Genomic DNA, 19267 nt, shown 5'->3' on the forward strand with positions numbered 1-19267 from the left:
AAAAATGATGTTATGGATAAAGAAAATATACATGTAGATTTACCGAACTTGGTTGCAAAATATTGGCAACAGGATAAGCTATAGATTATAGTGTACTGATTAATGTTCCATCGAGGAGGAGGGTACAGACATCGACAGACAAAATGCTTCCAAAGCGGTTTTCAGGATGAAGTTGCCTTTTGTCTTCATCCAACTCATTTGGAGGCCCATAGCCCATAGCCATTGTGTATTATTTTCATAGTGAAGTTGTATTCTAAATAAAATGTTTTATTTGGAGAATAAATCACTGTTAAGATTTCTTCGTTTTCTTTACACTAAAGCTCTCCCGGATAAATTTAATGCTACAAAATTTTGTTTCGAAATAATCATATTTGCACATAAAAAAACAATTTCTCTTAAAAATAAATGATATTTAAAAATATATAAATATAATACTAATGAGAAAATGGATCAAATTGAGCCTTGTAATGCCATTAAGATGTGAAGATATAAAAACATGATTTTATTCTCCATATGATTTAAGACTAGAATAACAAGAAACTATTATAGTTAAAAGAAGGTGAAATAAAAATTTATGTACTTAAAAGTACATTGAAAATTTTGGTTTGACTCATGTAAACCAACTTCGACCATTCCTGTATAATCATGCTTTATATATTATAAATTATATAAATAATTATTTAGAACTGCCATGTTCAAATCTTATAGCCAACAGATTCATACTTAAAACCAAAATGTATGATACCTGTCATTTTACAGAATATACTTCCCTAACATAGAAATTCAGTTCTCAAAACAAGAATCGAAAAGAATTTGGCAGATATCCCAAAATCAACGAAGACAAAAGGCAGGGCAGGTATAAAACTTACTTGGTGGCCTGTGCAATTATATTACTAATGGAACTGGCCTGCTCTTTTGCAGTTTCCACCAGTGAATCCTACAACTCAACAAACTTGTTCCCTGAGAATTACACCAAAACAAACAGAATGGGACAGTGAAAAATTATATTTTACCTGTGCAGACACTAAACGTGCAACAGTTTTCTTGCCCGACTCTTGAAGTTCACCAGCAAGCAAGAGTTCATCCAATATAAAGTAGGCCTTCAATGTCAAACAGTTAAGCAACGACCCTAAGTTCAGATCCGTGCTCTATAACAACTGATAACAATGCTGTTTACTTGTCACATTTTGATATGACCATTAATAACATAACTCCGTCTTTAAGAAAAAGGGTAAACAAAAAACACAACATAGTTGGGTCGATATATATGGATTACACATGTACATCCTACTTTCAGAAACACATTTTCCTCTAAAACTAGAGCAATTATTTGGAAACCAATACTTTTGCTGACAAAACCATCATAAATCAAGTTGATATAACACACAACTTGCTTGGATAAACCCAAAAAACCCACATGTAAATATTGCTACATAGCAACCTGAAGGATAAAGGTGCCAATCAATACAAGTATTACACTTTTTGGACAATGAGTAAATTTATAAGAAATGTTTTAAAAAAACAACAGAAAATATTATTTTTCTTAGATATACCAGACTCGGAAATTCCCAATTGAAGCAGCTAACCAATACAATTCTCAACTACATAATTCTGCTCCTCAAACAAGGTTAACAAGCCACAAGCCCTTTTTGGGGAATCATTAGAAACGTGGAAGAAAGTTCATGGTGCCAGTCTAGAAGAAAAGGCATATGAACCACTCAATAACAAGCATTATGCACACTCAATTTAGAAAGATATAAGGTAAATTTCTTAAAAATGATTGAGACTGGAGAGATACCCTGGAATGGGAGCATGGAGAGTTAATAGTTTATTGTTTCAAGAAATATAAAGGGAAGAAAAGGAGGATACAGATAGTGTGTTAAGGGATGGGAAGAATGGAAAGGTAGTGGAGTGGGATGGTAAGTTCTGCTAACAGTTGTACAGAATGAGAACAGAATGACAAATTGAACACAAGAAAATATGTGTCTTACCGCTAGAAAAAAAATGCACGCCTAAGGCCCAAGGATTTAAATTGCGGTTGCGGTTGCTCTTTCGGTTACATTGCGTTTATTACGATTGCTGCGTAGCAGACCCTATTGCAGTGACTGTGGGTATCGCGGTCTTGCAATAACGATTTCGGATGGAACCTCTCGTAGTATTAAATTGCGGCCGCAACGCAGTGTAACGACCGCATCGTAACATTTTTCAAGGTCAATGCGACACCGCAAACCGCATCCGCAACATAAAATCATAATTATATTTAGGAAATAAATCCCACCACAACATCCGCAACACCCGCAACCACGATATCGCAGTCGCAATTTAGTATTGTGGCACCGCTACCCCTATATAATGGGTGCTATTGTGGTAGCAGACCGCTATTTAAATTCTTGCTAAGGCCATATTATCTAGCACCAAGAGTACATCTTGTGCTCTCAACGACACTAACGTACCTTATGAAAGTTATATATCAAGTCCAATTCACAAACCTGGATATAAAATGAATTCACAATCAATTGTCAATATAAAAGAGCCATTAATACTCCCAGGAAAGGCCAAGTTTAATATTCACTCACACTGCCAAAGTATCGATCGAGAACTTCCACATAGTGATGAATAATTTCTAGAATCTCCAATTCATTGTCATCCTCGTCAATGCACATGCAGAAGTAAAGACTAGCATATCTGCATAATTTATCCCAGCACAGTTCCTAAACTTTGAAAAGGTCAAATCAAATCATGGTAAAATGAACACATTGTAGCATTACCTTTTATAAACAACTCTGAGTCCTCTCCATTCCACAAAATTACAGAGTTTTGGCCCTCTTGTGAGAATCAGTCCACTAAGCTCACGGATAACCTTCACAAAATGCATTCTCGTAAAGCATAATACCATAAAGACGAGCAGATTCAAAAGAACATCAAGAAAATACTAAAGACAAAAAGCTGAAAAAGAAAAAAAAAATAGCACCTGGATCTTATAAAGACTATGACCTTTATGGTGCAAACTTAGCATAAACAACGCAGAATTGAATCAAATGCATTGTCCATACCTTTGTTCTTTCTTTCTGAGAATAAGGAGAATACCATTTTGTCAATCTAACTTTCCCTTGTCGACTAATTAGAAGTACAAAGTGAATCTGAAACACAAAAGGGCTAATTGGTTCCAGATAGAAGCAATACAACAACCTAAAATGAAGCTTGGTTTTAAGTTTCTGAAGTAAAATTAAAGCAATACAACAATGTTTTTAAGTTTCTGAAGTAAAATAAAACAGAATAGTACTACCAGTGATAATCAAGCGCAAAATGAATTAAATATCGCATTTTGCTAGCACTATGAGAGCTGAGAGTTACCCCGTATAACGTGTAACTTTGCAGTAGGAACATAAAAGATTTCTAGTCCTAACAGATCTTCAAGAAGCCCTAATTCTTGCTCGTAATGTTAAATATATATAATGTTGTGGTCATTATAATTACCACATTTAGCTTAGTCATCCTATAGCCGGTGCTTCACTGATAAATTTTTGGAAAATTAAAGCATACATCATGACATTTCCGTTATATATCAACAATAGTTTCAACCCACTATTTCTAGAAACAAAAAAAGGAGCAAATTGACATAACAAGTAAAGGCGCCACAGCTATCATTGTAAAACCGCAAACAGAATATTTTCATAGAAATCACTTGAACTAACAAAACCTAGTTCAACCGATGAACATTCAAAATAAACCACGAGCTGAAATGTTTGAGTATAATTTAATATCATAAGAAATCAGAAGAAAATTTCAAGTAAATAAGTTGAAATAAGGAAATAAGCTGGATATAATAATAATTCGGAAATACCATCCAAATGAAGCAATTACAATACACGGGAAAACCCCTTCCATCAAAATCTGTAATTCATAGAAGAAATTAACAAGAATCATTTACCGTTCATTTTTAAAATGGTAAGTCAACAATTTATTTATCCCATTTAACAAACAAAGATGTGTGGTTAAGATGATGTCTGTAACTTCAAAAAGAAATTACACAGTGATCTAAGTAAGTCTATACATACACCACGGATGAAAAGACAAACGTTTGAACCAAGGTGCAGATCCAATGGGATACGAAGAGACATAAAGCTTGGATTCAATCAACGACAGAACAAAAAGACATTTCAAATCACGGGAACAAACACACAGAAAGAGTATATAATAGAATTCATGATAATGCGAATCATGAAACTAATATATGAAAAGGACGAAACTCTATTATAATTCAGCGAAATAAATCATAACAAGAAGATCAAATATATGAAAAGGAGAGTTTGTTTACCATCTTTGATGAGGTTAGGCAGCTGGGAGTTCCAAACAAAAGGCTCACATACCAGTTTCCCCGTTACTCAAACTTTTTTTTATAGTTGTTTGGAATTTGGATTAAACAATTCTGTTTATTCGAATGGATTATTTGAGCCAAACCCAAAATGAATCACCTTATGGCCCGTTATTTGTAGCCCACCCTGCTCACCTTATTCGTTCTAGTAAATGGTTTAAAGGTAAGTAAATTTCAAATTATAAAAAAAAAATCAACCAAATAAATTCTCGTTACTCATAATTTTTTGTTTGAATTTAAATCATCGCTCGCTCCGTTTTAATGTCTCCTTTTTAGTATATTCTTAAAGCATTTATTTTTTGTATGCTTTTATGTCACGATTATTCATTTATTTTTATGACATGATTTTCTTTATTATTATGATAGTTTAATATTTTTAAGGGTGGATGCACTAAGTTTTATAGGAGGTAAGTGCATCTCATTGTTTAGAAAAAATTGTGAAATTAATTTATTATGATAAGGAAAAATAATAAAATAATAAAAAATTTGTACACCCAATATTTTGAAATAATAGATATTAAAATTTTGGACATCTATTTTTAATCTTTTAGATCCGTCACTGAGCGTTTCATATTCCTAATAAGAAAATGTCAATAGTCTTTCATAGTTAATTTTTTTTATAAAAATTTATCTATGCATGCATAATCATTTGCAGGATAATATGTTAGATTAGTTTTCTCAATCTTCACAGCTGCACCAATATTGTACCTAGTTTTGAACAAGAACATGAAGGTTATTGATAGTTGCAATGTTCATTTTAGAAGATGAAACATGTATTCAAGAGAAAATTTTTATTTTATTTTCTTTATGCTCTTTAAATTTTGATGGTGGATTATGTTATATTTATTGTATCTTATCTTTTTATTTAATAAAAATATTTTTTATTTAAAAAATACTTAAATAGAATAATATAATTTTATCAATTAAATATTAACTCTTAAAAAATATATCTTAATAGGCTTCTATCAAAAGCATATATAATTTAATTTAATACACACGTGCAGAGCAGGGTTTTTTTTTGGAATAATAAAATCTAAGAAAAGGAAGACCATGAATGTCCCTTTGCAAGTAAGAGCTAATTCCCGTGGGAGGTTTCATGAAAACTCTAGTAGAGTCATTGGAGGAAGATGATAGCTTTGCCATAAAATCAGCTGAGAAGTACGCTTCACGCCGGATCAAGATGAATTCTACAAACCAAGTCTTCGAGACTAAGTTAGCGATAGCTCGGACAAGAGAAATAGGGCTCAAATGCGCTGAGGAGGAAATAACAAGATTTATCGCTTCACAACAATCAGTTTGGCATTGTACTCTTTCAAAGCCATTGGACTAGGAGAGGAGGAGACCTTCTAAAATATCCCAGAGCTCAGCATGAAGAAGCTGGGAAAACCCAATGTTTTTATTAAAGCCTATTAACCAGTCACCATAATGGTTTCTGATTAAGCCACCTGCATAGCTAGCCGAAGAGGAGGCTGAAACCGAACCATCAATGTTTAGAGTAACCCAACAAAAGCCAGCAGACTTCCATTGGATTAATTCTTGAGCACAGGGAAAGCTCGAACCCGGTTGCAGAAGCGTCGAGTAACAGTATGAGGCCCAGGTTTTGCTTTGTCAAAGGAGAGCATCATTTGGTTGAGTTTTCCCTGGAGAAGATCATAGCATTTCTTCGCTTCCAAATCTGCCAAACTAGAGAAGAAAATACGATATTCCATGGAAGCTAAGAACCTGGAAGAAGGAAACATGACTGAAAATTCAATAAAATACGTGCATCAATTGGTAGAGTAAAAGAGTTCCGGAGCCGATTCAGTGGCAAAATGGATGTCCAGAGAGCCTTTGTTTCCACGCAGTCCCTCAGGATATGAATGGAGGATTCTTCAACAACATTACAAAAGGAACATGATGGGTCGTCAGTAATATTCCGATGCCAACGACTTTGATTATATAGGAGCTTATCTCTAAAAGAAATCCACAAGAAATATTTAACTCGTTCCTGGATCAGAAGTTTCGAAATTAGGCTCCAATTGGGGTTGACAGCATCCTAGTGTTAGGAAATAAACCGAGTACAAGTAATTTCCCTATAACCAGATTTGTGAGAATGCGAAATAAAAGAGAAAAAATAATACTCGAAAAGTTGATAACGGAGTTCAGCCAATTGTGCTTACGTCTCCGGACTGCTGCAGATCTTTTACTAAAGAGAAAATTTACAGGTGTTTACAGACACACACTTTAGAGAGAACTGGAAGATTTTGGGATGATTTTGAAGCTAAATGAGCTAGGGTATTTATAGTTGAAACTTAGGGATTAATCTTTGTAAATACCCTAAAGTTCAATGATTTAATTTTGTAATTAACCCTATTACAAAATAATAAAATAATAAGTAGCCCCCCCATTGATTTAATAGTAGCCGTCGGCTACTTGAATATTCAACAATCTCCCACTTGAAGACTGATTTTAATCTGTCTTCACACCTCGATCAATGCAGCAACATTTCTAGTCTTGTTATTCTAGCATGCCAACTGAAGTTGAACACAACTTCAGTTTGTCCGTGGTCACCGTCTTTGTCAACATGTCTGCAGGATTTTGAGCTCCACTAATCTTTTCAAGTTTCAAAATCTCATCTTCCAGAAGAGACCGGATAAAATGATATCGCAATTGTATGTTCTTTGTCCTGGAATGAAAAGACGGATTCTTTGCTAGATGGATAGCACTTTGACTATCGCAATACAAGTCATTGTTTTCTTGTTTCTTGCCTAACTCTTCCAAGAAACTTTAGAGCCAAACCATCTCCTTACTGGCTTCCGTAACAGCGACATATTCTGTTTCAGTTGTGGAGAGAGCAACTATCTTCTGTAGTTGAGAAACCCAACTCACTGCAGTACCTCCTAGAGTATATACATACCCTGTAGTACTCCTTCTGATGTCAACATTTCTGGCTAAGTCAGCATTTACATAGCCTGTCAGTATCGTATCTCCACCTTTGAAACAAAGTGCTTTGTTTGTGGTACCCCGCAGATATCTGAGGATCCATTTGACTGTTTCCCAGTGTACCTTGCCCAGATTATTCATGTACCTGCTAACAACTCCCACTGCATGAGCAATATCTGGTCTGGTACAAACCATGGCATACATCAGACTTCCAATTGCTGAGGCATACGGCACCTTCACCATGTCTGCACGTTCTTCCTCCGTCTTGGGTGATTGGTCTTTGGAGAGTCTGAAATGAACACCTAAAGGTGTACTTACTGGTTTAGCATTTTGCATGTTGAACCTTGAGAGTACATTGTTGATGTACTCAGCTTGTGATAACATCAAAGTCCCCGACTTTGTGTCTCTCTTGATCTTCATCCCAAGAATCTGCTTTGCAGTGCCCAGATCTTTCATAGCAAACTACTTCGACAATTTTTGCTTCAAGTTTATAATCTCTTGCATATCTGAGCCTGCAATGAGCATGTCATCAACGTATAATAATGAAGCTATTGTCGAACTTCTTGATATAGCAACAATGATCTGCTTGGCATCTGGTAAAACCACTACTACTCATGAAGTTATCGAACTTCTTGTACCACTGTCTAGGATCTTGTTTTAAACCATACAAGCTCTTCTTCAACCTGCATACCAAGTTTTTCTTGTCTGCCTCTATGAAGCCTTCTGGCTGCCTCATATAGATTTCTTCCTCCAAATCACCATGAAGGAAAGTTGTCTTTACATCTAACTGCTCAAGATGTAAATTCTCTGCAGCTACAACTTTCAACACTAGTCTGATTGTAGACAGTTTTACGACTGGAGAGAAAATTTCATTGTAGTCAATACCTTCTTTTTGCTGAAAACCTTTGATTACCAATCTTGCTTTGTAGCGTTTGCTCCCATCGTGCTCTTCTTTGATCCTGTAAATCCACTTGTTGTGGAGCGCTTTCTTACCTGGTGGTAATTCAGATAATTCCCACGTCTGATTTGACATAAGCGAGTCCATCTCATCTTTCATGGAAGACTCCCACTTGACTGAATCCTCCACCTGCATTGCTTCATCATAGCACTCTGGTTCACCATTATCAGTCAACAACAAGTAGTGCAAAGAAGGCGAATAACGTTGGGTTGGTTTAGGAATTCTGGAGAAGCGTCTCAGTTCTGGTGTACGTGGTTCTTTTTGAACTGCTTCAGGATTGATCTGAACATCATTTCCAGAAATCTCCTCGAACTTAGCAAATTCCTTTGTTTCAGCTTCGGTATTACTCGATTCTGCGGTTGACCTGTCTTTGTAAATCACATTTTCATTGAAAATGATGTCTCTGCTTCCGATGATCTTTCGATTTTCGTAGTCCCAAAACCGGTAACCGAACTCATCACCACCGTAACCAACAAAGACACATTTTTTGGACTTGGCATCAAGTTTACTTCTTTCAACAGAGTTTATGTGTACATAAGAAATACAACCAAACACTCTTAAGTGTGAAAGGTTTATTTCTTTCTTGCTCCAAGCTTCCTCTGGTATTCCGACATCCAAGGGAACTGAGGGCCCACGGTTGATCAGGTAAGCTGCAGTGTTGATAGCTTCAGCCCATAGCAATTTGGACAATCCGACATGTATCCTCATGCTTCTGGCACGTTTATTCAGAGTTTTGTTCATGCGTTCTGCTACGTCATTCTGCTGTGGTGTTATGGAACAGTTGTCTCCATCTTGATCCCATTGTTTGCGCAGAAATCTTTGAATCTACTGTCTTTGTACTCTCCTCCATTGTCAGACCTCAACCGCTTGACTTTCAAACCAGTCTCATTTTTCACCATGGCCTTCCATTTTCTAAAGGTATCAAAGACTTCTGATTTCTTCTTCAGAAAATAAACCCACACCTTCCTTGTTGAATCATCGATGAATGTGACATAATATAGTGAGCCTGCAAGAGATGGAACTGGGGATGGTCCCCATACATCAGTATGAACCAATTCTAACCTTTCTGCCTTGGGAGTCTTGTCAATCTTTGTAAAGCTGACTTTTTTTTGTTTGCCAAAGATGCAATCCTCGTATAGTCCGACATCTACATTCTTTAGATCCGACAGCTTCCCTTTTGACAGAAGTATCTTCATTCCTTTCTCGCTCATATGGCCAAGCCTTTGGTGCCATAGGTTTGATTTTCCATCAGCATCTGCTGTAGCAATGATATTCTCTAAGTTTGAGGTTACATAGAGAGTACCAGTCTTCTTACCACGAGCAATAACGAGTGCTCCTTTTGTAATATTCCATTCACAGCCTGAAAAGGTTTTATTGTATCCTTCTCCATCAAGCTGTCCAACAGAAATCAGATTTCTTTTGAGGCCAGGAATATGTCTCACTCCTGTCAGCTTCCAGGTGGTCTGGTTTGGCAACTTTAGTCGGATGTCTCCTTTTCCGACAATCTTCAAGGTTTCATCATCAGCTAGATGAACATTCCCAAAATCACCACTGACATAGTTCTCCATGATTTCTTGGCACGGGGTGGAGTGGAAAGATGCTCCTGAATCCAAGATCCATGATTCAATCGGACTGTTGACGCTTAGAATCATTGCATCACCTGTCTCCTTTATCATGTTGGCAGATTCTTGTGCACCGGTACTTTTCTTCAATGCTCGGCAATCTCTTTTGAAGTGACCCTTCTTACCGCAATTATAACAGGTAAAATCTTTATTTCCTGTTCTTGATTTTCCCTTTCTGGATTTCGATCTGCCACGATTTGAATTTCTTTATGAAGTTCTCCATCTAGACTCCGTGTGCAAGGCTGAGGAGGTTGATGCTTCACCCGATTCTCTCCGTCGAATTTCTTCACTCAATACCAGGTCCCGAACATCGTCGAATTTTAATTTGATGTTTCCCGAAGAACTGCTGACTGCTGTAACAGTAGCATTCCAACTGTCTGATAGAGATGATAAGAGAATTAAAGCTCGAACTTCATCATCGAATTCAATTTCCACTGAACTCAACTGGGTTGTGATTGTGTTGGGTTCATTTAGGTGTTGTGCCACCGATGCCCATTCCGTCATCCGCAAATTGAATAATCGCCTCATCAAGTGCACTTTGTTTGAGGCTGATGGCTTCTCATACATACTGGAGAGAGCCGCCATAAGATCCGCCGTGGTCTTTTCCTTTGCTATGTTGAAAGCAACATTACGGGATAACGTCAGTCGGATAACTCCGAGGGCTTGTCTGTCGAGAAGAGCCCAGTCTTCATTCTTCATGCCCTCTGGTTGTTTTCCTGAGAGAGGTTGATATAGATTTTTCTAGTATAGAAGATCTTCAATCTGCATTTTCCAGAAGCCAAAGTACGCACCGTCGAACTTTTCAATTTTCACATTCCCTTCGTCTGCAGCCATCGCTCTCACTCGAATCTGGCTACGTTTGGATCGTTTTTGACAATTCTTACGAACCACCGTGTATTAGAACACCTCCGTCGAAATTTTTTTTACTATTCACGAAATTCACTATTCACGTGAATAGTAATGAATAGTAACCTCGCAAAAAATTGACAAAATTCACAACCAAAAGCTCTGATTACCAGTTGTTAGGAAATAAACCGAGTACAAGTAATTTCCCTATAACCAGATTTGTGAGAATGCGAAATAAAAGCGGAAAAATAATACTCGAAAAGTTGATAACGGAGTTCAGCCAATTGTGCTTACGTCTCTGGACTGCTGCAGATTTTACTAAAGAGAAATTTACAGGTGTTACAGAACACACTTTAGAGAGAACTGGAAGATTTTGGGATGATTTTGAAGCTAAATGAGCTAGAGTATTTATAGTTGAAACTTAGAGACTAATATTTATAAATACCCTAAAGTTCAATGATTCAATTTTATAATTAACCCTATTACAAAATAATAAAAGAATAAACACCCCCACTTATTTAATAGCAGCCGCCGGCTGCTTGAATATTCAACACCTAGGTAGGAGTAGACAGCTTCTGGTAGGCAGACTTAACAGAAAATTGACCATGTGTACCTGGTTCCCAATAGCAAACGTCAGATCCCATATTGGGATTAGGATGATGAATGTTCATGATATACGGAATAGCTTGGGGAACTAAGAGTTGCTTCAGGAGAGACAAGTCCCAGGAATCAGCGGGGGAGAAGATGTCACAGACAAAGAGATCGTCCGCGACAATAACCGAAGAAGCTTTCCAATTGATAAGGCGGCCTAATTGCGGTATCCAATTATCATGTCAGAAGCGAGTAAGAGATCCATCACCAATCGACCAAGCAAGGAAATCATAGAACGAAGGTCAGATTCTTCCAAGAGCACGCCAAAGGTGAGAACAACAAGCTCTGTTGATGGAAGCCATACAAGAGTGAATCCTATATTTTTTCCGTAAAAGTGACCCAGAAGCTGCTGGTGTTAGAAACAAGATTGTAACATAACTTTAGAAGAAAATCTATGTATTGATTGTGGGGATTGCGCACACCAAGGCCCCCGTTAATCCGGGATTGGCAGAGAGATTTCCAACGAATAAGCGGTACAGCACGATTATGAGAATTAGAACCCCAAATGAAATTCTGAATTAACTTATCAATTTCATCACAGATGTGTGTAGAAAAATGATATGTTTGCATATAATATGATGGTAAGGCATTCAAAACAGAATTGGCCAAGGTCACTTGACCGGCAAAAGAAAGTGAGCGAGAGGCCCACCTGGACAATTTTTACCGAATCTTATCGAGAATGAAATTAAAGAATTCACAAGGGGCACGCTTATGCATGACAGACATTCCAAGATATACCCCAAGATCGTTCATTTAACTGATTCCAAGATGAGAAGCAACAATATTAGTTGAGTGCGTGCTCGTAATTCTAGAAAAGAAGACTTGGGATTTCACTCTATTGACTTTGTGGCCCAAGTATGAACCAAACACATCAAGAATATTGTTGATAAGAGTAGCTTGAGGAAGAGTAGCCTGGGCAAACAAAATGAGATCGTCAAGAAAAGAATATGAGAAATAGGCAAGCCACCACGACAAAGGTGGAATGGCAGCCAATCGCCATTTTCAATAGCCTTCATAATACTATGACCGAGCCTTTCCATTGTCATAACAAATATGTAGGGTGAAAAGGGATCACTCTCTAATACCCCTCTCAGGAGTAAAAGCCGAGCCAAAGTCACCATTAATCTGAATTTGAAAAGTCAGAAAGTGACGCAATGCATGATCAGTCGAATTAAATTCGGTGGAAAGCAAGCTTCATGCAAAGTGTCCTTTATAAAATCCCATTTGATACATCGAAGGCCTTTTCTAAATCAATTTTAACGGCCATCCAGCCCTCCTTCCCTTTTCTTGATTTCATTGAGTGGATGATTTCCTGGTTAATAATCACATTATCCGTGATATTGCGACCATCAATAAAGCTAGTCTGATTGGGAGCAATAAGATGAGGCAAAATATGTTTAAGCCGTCATACCACAATTTTTGTGATTAGCTTATATAAAATTGAGCAAAGCGAGATAGGTCAGAAGTCTTTGAAAGAAGTCGGATTTGGCAACTTAGGAATAAGCACAATGATTGTGCGATTGCGAGCAGGTTCAACGTCCGCTCCAGTAAAAACAGATTGGACCATGCCAGTAATAGAAGGGTTGACGATGTCCCAATGCTTCTGGTAAAATTGGGCATGAAGGCCATCAGCAACCGGAGACTTGAGAGGATACATGTCAAAGAGCGCATCTTTGATTTCCTCAAAATCTGGAATTCGATCAAGCTGTTGAAGGTCAACAATATCAATGATTGGGAAGCATCCAGAAAGCGGAAACCTTCCTGAAGGGACATTATCCACAGAGTAAATATTGCGAAAGAACCGTCCCCCTTGCCATTGTCAAAATATCCGCCGTCGAATGGTCACCCTCGCCGTACATCCACTGCCAACCGTCCCCCTTGCCATTGCCAAAATCCCTCTAAATTCATAAATCCCAAAACTTAAATCTCTAATCCTAATCCCAAATACCCATCATCAATCGTGTAATTTGCAGCCGTTATACGATTTGTAATAGGTTATTTTTGTAGGATTTGAAGAATTGTAGGAGACTGCACAGTGAAGGGAGAGGGGGTGAACAAGACGGGAGAGGGAAGGGAAATGGGGGAACAGGGACGGGGAGGGAAAGGTTTTCTTATAAAAAAATCGTTTTTTTAAAAAATATTATTTTTATTATTAAAAATTAAAAAATATTACGGTATTACATAAAAGTATAACGAAAAAAATATTAGGCATAATAAAAAAATTATTTAGAAATTAAATCATATTTTGATGAATAATTTAGACATTAAAAATATATTAAGCCTAAAAAATAGTAATTCAAAACAAAAGAAATAATAAATTTATTTGTGGAGACAAATTGATGAGGTAAGTAATAACCCCCATGCCTCACCTCACCTGCACCCACAAAAAGTTTCTATTGTTTAAAAGAATTACTCCTTACAAACAGATTATGTTTACATGTAAAAGACAAAATTAAAGTTGTACATGTGAAACCTGAATAGATGATTAAACAAATGATTAATTAATATCCAACATCAACCTATTCTAAAGATGTAGTGTGGGATCTTGTTGGTCCCGGTTCATGCCTTTAATTTTCCAAGTCTCATTGGAGTCTCTACTTTTAGCTGATCATTGTGATCTAAGCATCCATACGAAGATGGAGTTAAAAAACCTACGGTTGCCTCGAGTTCTTCCTCGATGTCGCCATTCCGACACTATCTTGTGAAGACAACGCCAAGCTGGAAAGCGAGTTCTCGATCGAGCTAATAGATGAAGGAGGACCAGAAGGCCATTGAAACACTGGCTTGAATGGAGGTACGATAGGGACCGGCAGCGTTCCGTTCATAATTTGAAAGATGTCTTGAGTTTGGGGCCTTTCTGTAGCAATTGGATGTGAACATGCCAGCCCCAAAAGTAACAGCCTCCTCACTTCGTCAACGTCGAATTCACCACCGAGGCGTTCATCGACGGCTTCCATGAGTCTCCTTTCGCGATGTAACATCCAAACCCAATCGACTAAAGTATAAAGATCTTGTTGGTGTGGGATTTTGATTCCAGGATGTTTGCCACAAACAACCTCAAGCACAACTGCCCCGAAGCCGAAAACATCGGATTCGACCGTTGCTTTCCCCGTATGAAAGCACTCGGGGGCGACATAACCCATGGTACCAGGGACACCAGATAACCCGAGCTCAGAATACGAATGCCTTTCATTTTCAATGGCTCGGGCGAGACCAAAGTCACCTAGGCGTGCATTGTAGTCGAGATCGAGCAAGATGTTGCTGGGCTTGAGGTCTCGATGCACCACCTTTTGATCATACTCATTGTGCAGGTAATGCAAAGCTGATGCAATACCTGTAAGTATCTTGTACCGATGACTCCAATTCAGTGTGCCCTGCCCGGATTTGCCATACAGGTGGTCATCCACGCTGCCGTTTGGCATGAAATCATACACTAGTAGGAGCTTCCCTTTCTCGTAGCACCATCCTGAAATTCAATCCACACTTATTATTAATCTTATAATCCACACATACCGATCAAATTTAATAAATATTTCTGAAATAAATTATTTGATACGTCTTAAATATTATTCTTTTCACAATTTATTCCAAAAACTACTTTACCCTTCACATATTAAATCCACAAACTATCACACTATCTAACTTGGAAATAGATTGATGTATTATCTTTTACAAGATCAACGATTGAATTGAAATTAAATTTCTATATTTACAGTTAAATTAGAATAAATATTTCATTTATTATATTTAATGAATATTTATATATCAATTAAATATTAAAGTTAAATTGAGTTTCACTAACCTAACAGTCCGCCATTCCCTAATTAATTTAAGAAAAAATTCATGATTATTTTTATTTATAATTAAATATAAATATTGACTACTTAACCCTTGAATATTAACTACAAGTACTAAATCTTAAAGCTAAATACCATAAAATTTTAAATATTAAACTCTAATAGTAATTCTTCAAAAAAAGTATACATTTTAAACACTAAACTCTAAATTATATTTATTAAAATATAAATATTTATTTAATCTAACAATTGAGAAAAAACAATTGATAAATTCTTTGAATAATTATAAAATTTGAACTAAAAAATGGTTGAAATAGTCAAAATTTGAACTTATTTATTTTTGCGATGGAAGAGTGTTGTTTTCCCTTGAAATCATAGGTTAAAACAGTTACATTTGTATTACATATATAATATTAATAATTAAGGAAAATTAGTCCATCTAAGCTTAGTTGTAAGTCTTGGATTTAATCCTATTTTTTATTATTTATTTGTTTGGAAAGTTGGATGGGTGAGTTTAGGAGGGGCCTACACATTAGAGAGATACCTATATATAAGCTTGTTTGTATATGACAACTTGCACGTCATGGTTGATAAATACTACTCTATCTATGACCAATGGCGCATCATCATTAATAAAAGGCTTAATGCCCAAACAAGTCCCCAAACTATGCCTTTTTCACTAAATAAGTGTCTATATTTTATTTGTTTCATCCAAGTACCTAACGTTACAAATGTTACCCTTTTATGTGTCCAGACCATTAACAGTGTTAATTTCTCATTAAATAACACGTGTCATAACTTGTTAATTTTAAAAAAATTATATAAAATTAAAAAATAAAATTATATATAATATATATATATATATATATATTTATTTAAAAGAAAACACACAAATTTTGAAATAATTCATAAACTTTGAAAACCTTCATTTCAACTCCTAAACCAGCGCTGACTACCTCATTTTGCCTTTGAAGAAGCTCCACCCGACCTTCCCTCCCCCAGCGAACAAAACCCCTATAAAATTATGATCGATCGACGACGATCAACGACAAATCGATGTTTTAAATCCCGCGAACCCTAGGATGAAAATTTTAATCTCATGCGATTTCGAAGGTGAATCGGTGACAATTACGACGGCATATAACTAGGATGATGGCAATAACTATGTCGGCGACACTGGTCATAGCCGAAGAGGGCAGTGATGACAGATTAAGGTTATAATTTGGGATTTTGGGGTTGTTTTATAATATAAGAAAAGTTTAGTTTTTTTATAAATATAATAATATTTTTAAAATAAATTTTAAAATTACCAGGTTGTGACACGTGTTACTTAACGGTAAAAACTAACGGCATTGACGACCCGAGCACCTAAAGTGTTAACGTTTGTAACGTTAGACACCCAGATAGAACAAAAAAATGTAGTCACTTATTTGGCACAAAAGACATAGTTTGAACACTTATTTGGGACTAAGCCATAATAAAATACTAAAATAAAATCCAGGACATGTGATTTCGAGAAGTACCAACTATTTTAGTTTCCGAATTGGAGCATATCATTTTCAAAGTTAATGGATTAGTATGGAGTATAAAAAAAGAGAAAAAGAAGGAACTTACCAACCAAGCGGACGAGATTTTTATGGCGGATCCGATGAATGATGGCGAGCTCGGCCAGGAAATCATCCTTCCCTTTAATGCTGTCTCTTAAGAACTTCTTGACGGCCACCTGGACGCCTTGGTTCTGATTGTTGAGATTGAGGACGCCTTTGTAGACTATTCCAAACCCACCTTCCCCAAGCTTCAAGCTCTCATCGAACTTATTGGTGGCCTTCTTCAACTCCTTGTACTTGAACTCTCTGGGCATCCCAGGCAACCATTTCAACGACCCGAACCGATCATCTCCCTCCTCATTCCGCCTCTTTCTCCTCCTCCTCCTCCTCATGTACCACACAATGGCAAGTACCAAGATCGTGATGGTCACCGATGGCACGCCTATTGCGAGACCAATCATTAGCCCATTCCCTTCTTCTTCCCTGGGAATCATATCTATGTCCAAACTCCATTGCAACACGCAGTTCAACTCGATCTCTGGATCGCCCGTTGAACCGGTGAACCCGAAGAATGAATCTTGTTTCACGTGTTCTTTCAGGTCGATGGTGTCGTTGAGAATGGGATCTGTTGGCCTGGATTCCCCTTGTCTCGCCATGTAAACCTCCATGACCATCGAGGTACCATTGTAATCAACCCAGACTAAGTAATTGGTGCCTACTTGAGGCGATAATGTAATATTATAATCGTTAAGAGAAGCAACTTTCTTTGACTCCACGGAGTTGATGTTTAGCCCGATATGGTTGTCATCTGGATCGAGCTCCAGATCCGGCTGCCTTAGGGTATCAAACTCGATGGCCACGATTTGGTTGTCCGCGCTACCATCGGTGGAGGCGTTTGTGAGACCAAGCCATTGACCGTAACTGAACTCCGGCATGGCTGAAATATTGGGGGCGATGAGAAAAGCAAGGCCGTGACCGGCGGTCCAGTTCCCGTTCCTGAAGATATTGATGACGAAGGAGGAGCTAAAAGAAGCCAATTCGTGGTTTGAAGACCAAAGCCTGAAGGGTTCGTTGAACATAATGCGACCGGATTTGTTGTGGTGGATGGAGAGCATGGCGTCGTTGATGGTGTCGGGCGTTAGCTGAAGAGCTCCGAATTGAATTCGGGAATAGCCGCCCATGAAGGTGAGTGATGAACTATGGCTATCGCTGAAGCTATCAAAATGAATCGCTCTTTCCCTCTTGAATGAGGCTGCGGTTAGATGCAAAAGGGTGAGAAAGATTATCAACATGGTTTGGATGGAATTTCCATTTAACAAGACCATCTTCTTAAAGCTTTAGCTAAATATTTCAAACCACTTATGGGAGCTTTATGTAGGACGAAAAGTTGCAGGAAAAAGAAATGGAAGGAGAGAGAAGATAAAATAAAAGCTAGGTGATCCATCTCTTATGTGTTAGTGTATATATTAAAAAAAGTAAGCTTTCCCCTCCCTTGTTTGACTCCCTCTTCACCATCCGATTATATTCAAAAAATACAAAAATATAATCACACAAGTTTTTTCAACTTTTGTACAAATACTTTTATAATATTCATCATGTTATATTTTTATATATATTTAAATATTAATGTGGTATATCACGTCATTCAAAGTGATAATATGATATATATTATATCGTCAAAATAATAATATAACTTATGCCACGTTAGTAATTGAATATATGTAAAAATATCGCGTCAATAATATATATTAACTGTTAATCAACTAATAATTTTAATTTAATAAAAATTATGTTAACAAAAATTAAAAATGATAAAAATTGAATTATATATAAGAAAAAGTAAATTAATACTCTGAATTTATTATAAATGTCATTAGGATCCATTCTTTGTTGCTTCCCATCTAAGACCAGTAAGGCAGACTAGGTCTGGCCAGTTGATGGGTTGGATTTTGGATAAAATTATCTCTTAATTTGTTATTATTATTAATTTTTTATTTTACTTACTTATAAAATAATATATTTTAGAGAAAAAAAATGATTCAAGCCTGTGTTGAATCAAATCAAACAAGGAACTTTAAGTTTTTTAAACCACCAATTCATTCATGAACTTCTACGTGATATTCTTTTCATATTGCAATTAACATTTAACACATCATTTTAGCATCTTCTATAAAAAAAAACACAGCTTTTTTTTTTTAAAAATTAGTGGCATAATAATAAAATTACCCTCCAACATTTGCATAAATGGTTACTTTGTCCCTTGCCTTTTTTTTTTTTTTTTTTTGAGCATTTTAGGCTCCAACAATTCATTTTGGAGCAAAATATTATATGTTGGATGAAAATTGTTAGTTGACTAATTGTCAATGTTTCATACGGACGAGACAAGTACATGTGTAATATCACTTTAGCAAAAAAAACTTATTTTTAAAGTAAAATATATTTATAATTGATTACATATATATATACTTATAAAAATATATTTAAAAATAATTTAAAAATATTTTTTGATGACGTGGTATCACACATGAACCTACCATATCAATATGAAG

The 19267-nt window shown here is 36.5% G+C and overlaps 2 protein-coding genes across 3 annotated transcripts; both read right to left on the reverse strand.

Annotated features, from left to right (window-relative positions):
- Positions 1-753: 753 nt before the first annotated feature.
- On the reverse strand, positions 754-4359 carry LOC120136777 (AP-1 complex subunit sigma-1-like). Of its 2 annotated transcripts, none has more exons than XM_039152741.1 (7): positions 4319-4359; positions 3054-3140; positions 2769-2860; positions 2577-2685; positions 2454-2489; positions 1014-1100; positions 754-937 (listed from the first exon to the last, which is right to left on the reverse strand). In XM_039152741.1, the coding sequence occupies exons 1-7, from the start codon at positions 4319-4321 to the stop codon at positions 866-868; spliced, it is 486 nt and encodes a 161-aa protein (XP_039008672.1). In that variant the 5' UTR covers positions 4322-4359; the 3' UTR covers positions 754-865. The 2 variants fall into 2 exon arrangements, with proteins under 2 accessions (XP_039008672.1, XP_039008677.1); XM_039152746.1 differs by lacking the exon at positions 4319-4359 and adding an exon at positions 3845-3868.
- Positions 4360-13943: 9584 nt separating this feature from the next.
- On the reverse strand, positions 13944-18058 carry LOC120136795 (probable L-type lectin-domain containing receptor kinase S.5). Its single transcript, XM_039152758.1, has 2 exons — positions 16786-18058; positions 13944-14840 (listed from the first exon to the last, which is right to left on the reverse strand). Exons 1-2 carry the CDS (start codon positions 18041-18043, stop codon positions 14026-14028), a joined length of 2073 nt encoding a protein of 690 aa, XP_039008689.1. The 5' UTR covers positions 18044-18058; the 3' UTR covers positions 13944-14025.
- Positions 18059-19267: the final 1209 nt, after the last annotated feature.

Source organism: Hibiscus syriacus, unplaced genomic scaffold (assembly GCF_006381635.1).
Source record: "Hibiscus syriacus cultivar Baekdansim isolate YM2019G1 unplaced genomic scaffold, ASM638163v2 tig00001869_pilon, whole genome shotgun sequence".
In the NCBI taxonomy this organism is placed as follows: domain Eukaryota; kingdom Viridiplantae; phylum Streptophyta; class Magnoliopsida; order Malvales; family Malvaceae; genus Hibiscus; species Hibiscus syriacus.

Bases quoted from the DNA above. Each gene is read 5' to 3' on its own strand.
- LOC120136795 (XM_039152758.1), bottom strand. From the start codon at position 18,043: ATGGTCTTGTTAAATGGAAATTCCATCCAAACCATGTTGATAATCTTT. The intron at 14,841-16,785 runs GTAAGTTCCTTC...ATTGAATTTCAG, and splicing joins AAATCTCGTCCGCTTGGTTG to GATGGTGCTACGAGAAAGGG.
- LOC120136777 (XM_039152741.1), bottom strand. The intron at 2,861-3,053 runs GTATGGACAATG...CATTTTGTGAAG, and splicing joins CTCAGAAAGAAAGAACAAAG to GTTATCCGTGAGCTTAGTGG. The intron at 1,101-2,453 runs GTACGTTAGTGT...TTGACATTGAAG, and splicing joins TGATATATAACTTTCATAAG to GCCTACTTTATATTGGATGA.